Here is a 12,340-nt window from a genome sequence, read left to right as displayed (position 1 = left end):
TTGACGAATAACATTATCTCTCAAAACAAATTCGTCTACTGAAATTTAAGACTATTTGTAAACCGTCTTCATGGCAATATAATTTTGTCTTTGCCAAAGCTTTTTTCTGGTAGTTATTCTATGACATGATAAAGGAGCTTTTCAGTTTTTATGATCCGCATTTGATATATTTTATTACATGTATGGTTTTATTTTTCATTTATCCTCAATTCAAAATCCATGCCGAATCGTAGGTTGAAAACGTAGTTTCCAGTTCTACTTCATGAGGTGGAAAATTGGACATCCGTGGCCACCATGATTGTGAGGGATGCAACGAATATCTGATTGCGAGGGAAAAGAGTAACGGTGGTAAAGTATAAAATAATAATATATGTTAATACTGTCATTCTTACTACTTATTGATTTAAAAAAAAAATTCTGGAGGAAGTAAAGAACGAAGCTGAAATTTAAAACCAACAAAAATTATTGCTTCACTGCCCACCTAACATATATTGATAAAACTAGTGGAAATAAACCAACTGACGATATTCTTCTATATTTGTATGATTACAGAAAACTAGCGCTGTACTGAAAACACAAAATAATATTGGAGTTTTGGTACAGTAAAAGCAAACCGATTAATGACACTTTTTACAGTATGAAAATAAAGCATTTTACGATTGCTGCTTAATTTTTTTCTGTTAATTTGGTATCACTTCTACGTACTTAGATCAGTCTAATGATTGGCTATCATTTTGGTTCTGAAAAGGACATTTTGTGATTATTTTGTCCGAAGTAAATGCATCTTGATGAAATTAGAATTATAGACTAGCTTTAGAATTCGTATCATAACTTGAAATTATCTGTTTTGTATAGAGATTTAGTCGGACTTCAGAAGTTCATATTATGATTTATTTGTTCTTCATTTCGAGTAGTACTAAAGCGTGGCTTTTAAATGAGGCATTAAACATCTCTCTACGATGGTGTGCTTGACTGTCAGCCCTGCTAATGTTGCCGTACCGGTGAAGAGACGATTTTTGCTACTTACTAAGGAGGCTGGGAGGGGGAGTATACGGGAGGGGTGATTAAAAACCTCCAGTGAAGGGTTTTGGACTATAAATCATAAAGCCAAGCTTTTTCAATTGAGAAATGGCACCAAAAGTGCCATTTTTAGCCCCATTTGACACTTGCAGATGGTGGAATCGGAGGCAAGCTATAGCGTTGCCAATAGTAAAGGCCATACGGCTCCAATGTTTCATTATTGTTTATTCTTATTATTATTTATATTTTATTTAGCTAGCCCCCCCCCCTCCCAGGCCCTTAGTCCACAAATGCATCCGATCAAAATTATGAGATAATATTATGAGAAAATTATGAGAATTATGAGAAAATTATGATATTTTGTTCAAAATATTTTAAAGATCAAGTATCAGAAACTCAGGTGTTAATACAACCCCCCAGAGCCAGGGGGTAGTGTTGTAAATTACTACCCTGGGATAGATAAAGCAATATGTAAGGGGTGGTCGTATAAACATCAGAGGTTTCTCATTTGATTGGAAATTGAAGTTCTTGCTACCTTTTTAAGATTCATCGAAAGTGATCGACGGGCATACACCACCCCTCCCCCATCTTCTCCCCAAATGTATCCGATCATATTTTGAGATAGCCATTTTGCTTGAAATAGTCCAACGATCAGATGACAAAACTTCGGGGTCAACATAACCGGGGGAAAGGTTTGTATTATGCCCGGGGCATATAAGGTTGTTATGGATGAGACGTTCGTAATAAACTTTGGAGGGGAATCAAATGATTAGAAAACTTATAGTTTTAGTTCCCATTTTAAGAGTCGAAAGTAATCCGACCACAACTAGCCTCCCCCCCACACACCCTAAAACCATAGAGGTCCAATGTTTTAGTTTTTTCCCCAGAGTCACTTCATATGGAAGGGATGACCGTATAAACTTCGGAAGGGGTTCATTTGATTGAAGATCGGAAGCTATAGTGCCCTTTTTAAGATTCAAAAGTGATCGGAAGGCAACTAGCCCCTCCCCCCAGGTCCCTTTTTTCTACAAATGTATCCGAGCAGAATTTTGAGATGGCCATTTTATTCAAAATAGTTTAAAGATAAAATAGCAAAAACGGTGGGGTTGACACAAGCCCCAGAGCCCGGGGGCAAATCATGTAAGCTATGCACCGGGGTCATTTAAGTAAAGGCCATACGGCTAAATGTTTTATTACTATTTTATTTTTATTTTTCCAGAGGCACTTCATATGGAAGGGGTGGTAGTATAAACTTCAGAGGTGGCTCATTTGATTTTAAATTGAAAGTTAGTTGGCTTTTTAAGAGTCAATTGTGAAAGTAAGGTATCTACCTCACCTCACATAACCCTCTTTTCCCCAAACAAATTATATCAAAATTTTGAGAAAAAATTTGGTTGAAATAGTCCAACGATCAGACAACTAAACTTTGAGGTCAACAGACCCCCACCCCGAGCCCAGGCGAAACGTTGTAACTTATGCCCGGGGGTGAATAAGATTATTATGGAAGAGGTGAGTTTCGGAGGAGACTCGAATGACTAGAAATTGAAAGTTCTAGTTCCCTTTTTGAGATTCAAAAGCAATCTGATGGCAAATCGCGCCTCTCCCATCAATCGTATTTCAATCGTATTTTCCCCAAATTCATCCAATAGAACTTTGAGATTTTCATTTTGCCAAAAATAGACCCAGAACCATATAATGAAAACTCTAGGGTTCACACAACCACCCAGAACCCGGGGTCAAGTGTTGTAAATTATATCCCGGGGGCATATAAGGTTTTATGGAAGGAATAGCTGTATAAACTTCGGAGGGGTGACTTAAATCTGGTGACTTTTGGGGTAAAAGGAGCATGGGAGGGGGCTAGTTGCCAATTTTTTGGGTCACCTAAAAAGGGCCCTAAAACTTTTGATTTCCGTTCGAATGGGACCTCTCACGACATTCTAGGACCACTGGGTTGATGCGATCACCACTTAAAAAAACAAAACAAAAAAAAACAACAACAACAACAAATAAACACGCATCCGTGATCTTTCTTCTGGCAAAAATACAAAATTTCACATTTTTGCAGATAGGAGCTTGAAACCTCTACAGTAAGGTTCTCTGATACACTGAATCTGATGGTGTGAGTTTCATTAGGATTATATGACTAGTAGGGATATTTCAGCCTTTTTCAAAAGAAAGGCAAATTTTCTCAGGTTCGTAACTTTTGATGGGTAGGACTACACTTAATGAAACTTATATATTTAAAATCAGCATAAAAAATCCCATTCTTTTGATGCATCTATTGGTATCAAAATTCCTTTTTTTTAGTTTCAATGTTTCAATTACTCCTGAGCTGGGTCGCTCCTTACTTACAGTTACCTTAAAAGTGCAGAATCGAGAATCAAGCCAGTTTTTTGGAGATCACGAGATGAAGTTTTAGTAGCCAATGCAAGACAAGCTTCGTCAGTCGCTGCATCTGTCACGGCTTTCTAGGTTTTCAGTAGGGAGTCTTTAGTTCAAGGAAAAACTGAGTCTCATAAGTCGTGGAAGTCTTGTAATAGGGGTCTCAGAAATACCTATACAAAGTTTTCATAATAATATTGTCCATACCCGCCACCAATGTCCTTTCTGAGAGTAGATTCCAAGCCCGGTTAGCTAATCAAATAGTTTGTGTTAACAAAGTGTACGTAAGGAGCAACTTGGCCAAATAATAACCGAAACTGTAAACCACGAAATTTTATATAATAGATATATCAACTGAATTGGGTTTTTATGCCGACTCCAGACATATAAAATTCATCAAGTTTTATGTAACCATCAAAAGCTACGGGCCTGAGAAAATTTGTGTAAAAATATGTGAAATTTTGTAAGTTTTTCCAGAAGAAATATTACGGATGTGTGTTTATTTGTTCTGTTTTATTAACTTTTTGCAAGGATAATCGTATCAAACTAATAGTCATATAAAATCAGGAGGGGGCTCGCTCGAACGGAAATTATAGTTCTAGCTCCCCATTTTGTGACTAAACCGATTGGAGGGCAACTAGAATCCCCCTCCCTCCCATGGTCCTTTTTTACCAAAGCCATCCGATCAGAATTTTGAGATAGCCATTTTGATCACAAAAGTTGAAAGGTTAAGTATAATGCATCTGGAGATGACAGGATTCTGCAAGTCCGTGGAGCAAAAACTTGTAAGTTAAGAAATTTATCTAGTTTTTACATATAGTTTTTGCTATTGGGAAGTAAACAGACATTTTTGGGGGAGAGTAAATTTCATGTGGGTGAATTTCCTGTGAGGGGATTTACCCCCACACAGGAAACACAATATTCATCTTTCATGGTTTGTATAATATTTCTATGATTACAGTACAGGCTACCACGTTGTTGCTCCGCTAAATTTTCCTGCTATGCTATCGTTTACATTTTTACAACCGATATATTTGGGCATTTAAATACGTATTTCAGTATTTAAATTTAGAATACATATTAAGTCATGTATTTGGAAATGCTGTTTAAATGCATTAAGACCAAGTATTACATATTTGTAAATTAGATACTTTTTAAAAGTATTTTACTAATCACTAAATACAAAGTTTTAATTAAAAATAGTTTTGTAGGTCGTGGGCCGTAGAGTAAAATTAAGCAAGTATTGTTTCTATGCTGTTCTTGTATATCTTCTCCCGTGACTATCCAGCCTTGGTAAAGACCAGCTTTCTGTCATAGTCAATTTTTTTTTTTACTTGTATATAACGTATTTTGACGGATCCACTTACGAAATAATGACAGAATAGTTTGGAGAAAAAAATTAGACTTGGAAAAAAAACTACGGGAAACGCTGAAGAAATTCCACAAAAGCTGATATTAAGGGGGAGGATACAAAAAGTATCAGGAAATTGTCGTTGTTCATTATTTTTTAGTTCCTACTTCTCTTTTCTTGTTTACTTTACAGGAGATTCAAAGACTGAAGAAGAGGATCCCTTGAAAACACCAAAGCGACGTCAGATTCTAGTTTCAGCCATGGATGACGCCCGACCAAATGATTCCGGCTCTAGTATTCTTGATTTGATTCCAGATTTTGAAGAACCGAAAGGACCCGTTATCTTTGTTCTAGGTGAATTTTGTCAGCTTTTTAACTTCATAGACTTTATTGACAAGCCCAGTTTTGTTTGTTGTCTATTTTCTTATTAAAAACGGTCGTTTTCACGGAGATGTCAGTTTTCTTGACTGAATTCTTCACAAAAATATTTATATTTGAAATACGGCTATGCAAACTAAAATGCTGTCTTGGAACATAACCTAAATCGGATAGTTCAGCACCCAATTTTTAGCATTTATCAATCAGATTAACAGTTACCCTTACCATTCCAAGTCTTAGAAAATTTTTAGGACTGTAATACAAGGGTGCATCCAGGTGTTTTCCTCCGGGGGGATATTTTTCTGGGGGGGACTTTAAACGCGTCAAAAAATTTGTTCATGTGCTTTTTTTACGTTTTTAAAAGTAGGAGACAAATTTTCAGTGGAGTTCAACAACCTCCCCTCCTCCTCCTCCCCATGGATTCGGCCTTGTGGTAAGGTTTCATTTGGTATTTGTTGGAGCTTTAAAACTATTTTCAAAATTATAAGGTCAATAGCCTGATTAGTATCAGAAAGGAAGAAAGAAATGATGAGCTTTAGCTGATCGGTTCTCATATACCAAGAATAATGCTCAACGCTACGGAGATTCGTAAGCAAAAAAATGGAAATAATTAAAATTCGCTCTTTTGTTCTAGGTGGACCTGGTTCTGGTAAAATATCACTATGCAATATTTTGGCCAATAAAATACAGAGACTTGTCCACATTGACGTAGAAGGAGAGTTGAAAAATGAAAGCAGCTTCAATAAAGGTATAAAATATAAAATATTACTAAATATTACTTACATATCAACTTACTTGATATTACTTAATAGTATTACTTAATAATATCACTTAATAACTTACGTAATATTACTTAATATTACTTAAATATTACTCCAAGTGATATTTGTTTTTGTTTTGTTTTCGTCTTCTTCTTTCTAATAAAAGCAGTGTACTTGGTATTCTGATATCAAAAAGAAATACCAAAAAACTATGGTTAGTATGAAACTATGTTTATATAAACAACTTATGGTGCATATTGAACTGTAAATTGGTATTAATCGAAAAACACAAGCTAAGGATTTTAACCAGTCAATATATGAGGGTTGATAGTAATATATGAGCTTTCAGAGGCTATTTTGAGTAGATAAAATTAAGAAAAGAATATGCAGTTTTTTAGTATCTCATGGCAGGATGCCCAATATTCCCTAGGAATGATAATGTGAACCTGAAATTACTAAAGGGATCAAGGATACCTCAGAGATTCACATATATATATATATATATATATATATATATATATATATATATATATATATATATATATATATATATATATATATATATATATATATATATTTATATTTAAAAATAGAAAAAAATATTGTCTAAAGCTGTTCGTCTGGAATATATCGTGGTTCTTATGCACCAATAGAAAGCTTCAGTCTCTGGACTTTCCAAAATTAGTCCAACATTTCATCCCATAGTTGTATGACTATCTACCTTCGTTCTGCCCAAGGAATGATGTATGGAAGGATGGGCAAATCTATCAACAAGTGGAATGACATCATTTTTATAAAAACTTAAAAAGAGCTTGTCCGAGATTTGCCTTTCACTCACTCGGACTATATGTCTTGGCTTTTTCTACAATTAAACTATGGCTTTGATGCCCGCAACTACTTGATTTTAATTTTTGAAAAACCTTTTTTTTTTTTTTTTTTTTTTTTTTTGGAGGTCAGTTTTCTGCGGTTGCAATCTTCTATCCCAATAGTTTTCTACGTATGTGATTTTACTGATGTTTAGTTTTTGCCTGAAACAATAAAAATCTAAATTTATGTAAAAGCAATTTATGGTGAAAAAAAATATTCTTATTTATCAGGCAGGGGAGGGGGTAGTTTCACTTGTAAATACAGGAGGATTACACGTAATAATGGTGGTCATTTTGTACTGGTAAATGCTAAATTGCAATGCATTTGTTTATGTGCCTGAGTACGGGGAATGTACTTCAGTGAATGTTGAATGGACTTAGTCAAATTGGGTTCTAGAACCAAGATTTAGTCTTCGATAGCAGACAAGAGTTTTGTAACAATTTGACACTCCTTATTTTGAAGATTATCGTTGTAACAATCACAATCGTTTCAAAATTTAATAAGTACTTTCGGTGAGATTGGCAACTAAAAGACTAATGTGATATGTTACCAAAAACATTCATGTCTATGTTGTTTGTGAATTTTTTTTTTGGATTTTTTTTTTTTACGACAGCGATTGCCCCCAAAAATCAAACGTACTTGGAATCGTGGCACATTATAAGCAAATGAAGAAAACATCTTACCATTACCTATGAATTATGCAATGTTTTTTTTTTCAAAAGAAGAAAGGCTATTAATTTTTAGTATTTTAAGCAGAGCAAAAAAAATATGTTTTACTGAATAGTATTGAGTTTTTCCGATTTTTTTTTATAGTTTTTTAACTTTAGTTACTAATTCATATTTTTTAAATATACATAACCCGCTGAGTGGTAAAAGAAAACCAGGACAATGCAGGTTAGGCTAGGCTAAGATTATGAAATGAAACCTTTGGAGGTTCCGTGGTACAACGCCAAAGCTAAGGGAGCCCCCACACTTTTTCAGGGAGGTAAGACAACCTTACAAAAATTTACTAAGAGACGGAATGGGGGGCTAATGCTCGAGAATTTTTTTTTTATGAACTTTATTTTCTCCATGAACATTCAGGGGCGTATCCGTGGAAGGGAGGTACTTCCATGCTCCCTCTTGCAAGGTAATTCCCAAAAATTCACGCTCCATCTCCTAAAGTAGCTCCCAAAAATTGGGAACAAAAAAGAAGCAATTGAAGAAATATTAATTTTTCTTAGGATTCCTGAAATATTGCACCCCCATCCTAAATGAGTCTAGTAAAATTTTTGCCCCCATAATGTCCATATATAGCTTAATTCACTGACAACTAGTTATAAAAGTTTTATTTAGTCGTTTTTTCTCGAGGGGGCTTTATTGCATGTTCTTTGTTATTGTTGTTTTGTAGGGAGGTACTTCCAAGGAATTCCAACTTTTAAACTTGTGCAAGCGATTTCCCATCTCTTTGGAAGAGAGACAAAGAAGAAAACTGCTTATATTTTAACAGGTTTTCCAAGAAACATGAGAGATGTTTCCGAATATATGAAAAAGGTATCAACAATTTACTCATGTTTCATTTTGACACATATCTTGGAAAAAATCATTATTCAGTTCAAAATATTTTCAATTCTGCTGAAGTCTTGTTGATAAAGTATTTAAAATTAACACATTGTAGAGTGCTTATTATAAAGAAATAATGGGAATACATATTCCAGTGCTTTATAATTTTTTCTTGCAACAAATACTGTAAATAGAAACGAAAACTGCACCAAAACCGGTTCAAGGTGCAGAGACAGTCTGGATCCGCTACTGTATTATCGAAGTTTGCTTTTCTCAACTGACGTGAATTTTTCTTTCCAAGTCCTAAAAATTTTAGACAAATTGCCAGAACCGATTTTGCCGCTTTCTGCTGAGCATGGCCTCCATTTTGTAAAATGGGAAGGTATTTCAAATTGCTAGGTTTCGAAAAATGCAGAAGCTATTATTCTGATTCAGTTTTAACTCTAAGCAACCATTGACCGTCTGAGGAGCCGTCCCAGAAGCCTGCAATTAGAAAAAGAGTCAAGGGTTTAAAAAATCTTGGAACAATAAAAGTTACGCAATCGATTTGACCCGTGCCAACTCTCTCCTACCCAGGATTGACCTGGGAGCTAGAGAATTTTGCAAGCAACCTACGTGCCTAAAAAGGCATTCTCATGATGGTGAATATGAAAGAAAAATGGGAAAGTTGATTATTTCAATGCACAAATATAATACACACATACTTCACATAACAGATATAAATAATGTCTGTCTTATATTAGTCTAAGCATAGATAATTTATTTTTGCATTTCTAATTTTTAATTTACCCTTTATTATCACCAAGCCCAACAGCACAAAATAAATCTTGATGGTCTTGCCGACACATGGAAGTGCAGGTAATTTACCTATGCCCTTGTAAGAGATTAGCAAAATTACTTGTGAGTAGCTGAAGGTTATGGAACACAACCTGCATGAAACATATAAGTTTAAAAGTTGAGCTGATCAGAGAAAAATAGCTGACTCCATCTCCCAGAAAACTTAGCACAATATAAGGTGTATATTTTCGTATGTTCATATTCGAAGAAACGCCATAAAAATTCGAATTATTCAAAAATGTAAAATTTTGTACACACCTTGTATATCATCTTGAGATTCTGGTGGGAGCTATAGGCCCAAAGACCCATCATTGCATACGTTCCTGCGTTCAAATATGAACAAGTAAATGTAAACTAAAGACTTTGCTCCAAATAATTCAACATCAATCCACAGGTGGCAATACCTGTGGCATTCCAGGTGGCAATACGAAGGTCACCTTAGAGAGTCTTTTTTGGGTGCCAACGACAGCCCTGCTAGAATCATGCACGATTTCGACCCCACATCCTGTGGTTGGTTACGCCCGAGGGGTGGACTTCGGAACAGATGGAACGACAGCTTTAAGATGTTCCTGAACATAGCCGACACTGATACTGTCAAGGCATCCCTCATAGCAGCAGATTCGTCTACCTGGAAGACCAAAGTTCCTATGCTCTCTACGCCACACATCATGAGGCAGCCATAAATCAAGTCAAAGTTCAACTATGCTGAAAACTCTAGAAGTGAGCTTGGTGCATAGAAGTTCTTTCAATAGAGGAAGTAGTTTTTGGAGGTATTATTTCTAGCAGTGTGCAAGGAACAGGTTAGCCTATGAACACTTTGTTTTTGCAACAAAAGTATGAGACGCAGAGGTTTTCCTGCATCAGTCAGTCCAAAATTTTTAAGGCAGTTCGCTATCACAAATGTGTCGATAAAATAAACGAAGCGCACGGATCATAGCCTTCTTTATCCATGTATGTGACTGTAGTTAAGCTTGGGCATGAACATTACGCTGCGAAATTCTTAGACATCAATATGACCAAAGGATATAGACTACTTTGTTTTTCATGCTTAGGCGAGATAGATGGTTAAAATCTTACAAACCTTGAGTAAAAAAGCCGAAGCTCAAATTACTTCATTATGGTTTCATCATGCAAGTCTAATGCTGCGGTCAAGGGCGTAACTTTTGGGGAGAGGGAATGGCCTAGAGTTCATTCCCTTAATTGAAAAAATCAAAAACGATAGTATATAAAATATTTTTCTATAGTAGGATTATTTTTCCCCATTAAACTGTTCGGATTTCACTTACCATCCAAAATAGAATTTTTACCCCTTCAATCTTTATTTGAAGTACAGCTTAAAAGTTATAAATACAATTATTGTGAGTATTTACTGCTATTTATTGACTTCGGAGCTTTCTCCAAACCCTTTGTTTAAAATGTGTAAACATAGATGCCTTCACAGACCTGAAGTGTACATAAACTATGAAAGCAATTACTATCTTACTGTAATCAGTACATATTATAATTAACAATTCGAATAAATTATTGAACTGGATTGAGCTATTACCCATATTCTAAAATATATGTTATTCTACCATCGCATACGAGAAAACATACTGAATTCGAAAATATAATCCAATCTTTGAGTCTACTTGTAGTGTTTCTGTGATAAATTTTAAAGTTTGTTTTTTAGGAAAATTTAGTGTTTTAGTTCTTTTGTTATTTTGGAAAAAGTATTTTAATGGTTAAGGTTAATTTTCAAGTGTAGTTTTGTACGTAGAATTACAAAATGTCGCCTTAATTCTTTTTTCCCAGCGCCTATGATTTTTGGAATGACTTTTGGAGTTTTTCTCCTCTCGAACGTAAAAAAATTCAAAAGAATCAAAGGTAAATGTGCCCAAATTGGCTCTAAAAAAAATCCCATTACACTTTTCAATAAGAAAAAATTTAATTAGAAAACCATCCTTAGTATTCAATTCCGCTGTATTTTTTCCAAAATGCAAACAAACGGCAAGATTCATAACGTTGAGAAATAAGTTTCAAATTTTTTTTCTCAAAACTTTAATTAAATAACTGGAATATAAATTTTTAAGCTGCATGAACAACTGAATCCCAAGTTTTCAATTGCCTACACTTTTAGGAGCCAATTTTGTGTGGAAAACCTGCAATTCTGTAAAAAAATAAAAATCTAAAAAGAAAGATCTTTCGTAGGATAACGCGTGCAAGGAAAGTTCGACTAATTCGCGTTTTAAACTTGGGATGCAAAATTACAATTGATGCTTATACTAAAGAATCCGGAAATTTTGAAAATCTGAAACACCCAAATTTAACAAAGAAAAAAAAATTAATGTGAAAACGTTTACGCAAATACCGTGAGCCACAGAACATGCTTTTATATTTAAATTCAGCATAAGAGATTATATCAGATTCATGTTTAAGTTCATGTTTTATTAAATTTTGCTGCTTAAGTCCAGTATGTGAAAATGTATCAGAAACACAGTGAAGGTTTCCAAGAAAAAAAAAAACAGTGTCTGTCAGAATTCAAATTTTGAATATAAATTCGAATTAAGACGCATAAGTGCTTCGAAATCAATGCCACGTTTAATTTATGTTTCTTTAGCTGAAGCGGATTGATGGAGTCATTTTACTGAATTGGGAAAAGAGATCCTTAGAGAGGCAGATTAACTATGGCGCAAATGAAGGACTTTTAAACAAAGAATCTGCAAGAAGAGATCTGGAATATTTTATGAGTCACGTTACGCACGTTGCAGAATTTTTTGATCAGATTGGTCTCTTGCATTTTGTAAGTACCTACTTGTCGTCTTTTTTTCCACTTGCTGAAATTTAGCTTGGTAACTAGGTAACTGTAGAATACGATTTTTTAAATAAGTACTGTTTTAATTTTAATTCTAAGTAGATTAGACAAAATAAAGACAAAAATTTAAAATAAAATAAATGACAAAATATTGTCTAAATAAGTGCTTATCGATTAAAAAACGAGTTAATTTTTAACTCGTTAAAAAAACATAAGTTTTTTTGTAAGTACTAAGTCGTTTCGTTTTTTTTGCAAAAACTATAGGGTTAGCAACCTAACTATAGAATACAATTTTTTAGTAAAGCGTTCTTTAAATTTTAATTTTGGATAAAAATAAATGAATTGAACCAAATATTACTTTTATTTTAAATAGAACAAATATATAATATTGTCTAAACAAGTGTTTAT

The 12,340-nt window shown here is 34.3% G+C and overlaps 1 protein-coding gene across 2 annotated transcripts in view; it reads left to right on the top strand.

The window, feature by feature from the left end:
- Positions 1 to 12,340, top strand: part of LOC136031138 (uncharacterized protein DDB_G0287625-like) — a 44,419-nt gene that overhangs the window by 22,437 nt on the left and 9,642 nt on the right. The window contains exons 5-8 of one of the 2 annotated variants that reach the window (XM_065710457.1): positions 4,946 to 5,107; positions 5,766 to 5,879; positions 8,150 to 8,292; positions 11,738 to 11,920. In XM_065710457.1, coding sequence (XP_065566529.1) covers positions 4,946 to 5,107; positions 5,766 to 5,879; positions 8,150 to 8,292; positions 11,738 to 11,920 — 602 coding nt within the window. The remainder of the gene's footprint in view (positions 1 to 4,945; positions 5,108 to 5,765; positions 5,880 to 8,149; positions 8,293 to 11,737; positions 11,921 to 12,340) is intronic. The other variant, XM_065710458.1, reaches the window with a different exon arrangement.

Source organism: Artemia franciscana, chromosome 9, assembly GCF_032884065.1.
Source record: "Artemia franciscana chromosome 9, ASM3288406v1, whole genome shotgun sequence".
Classification (NCBI taxonomy): Eukaryota; Metazoa; Arthropoda; class Branchiopoda; order Anostraca; family Artemiidae; genus Artemia; species Artemia franciscana.
Note: the sequence above shows the minus strand (reverse complement) of the source record. Positions and strands in the feature narration are given on the sequence as shown.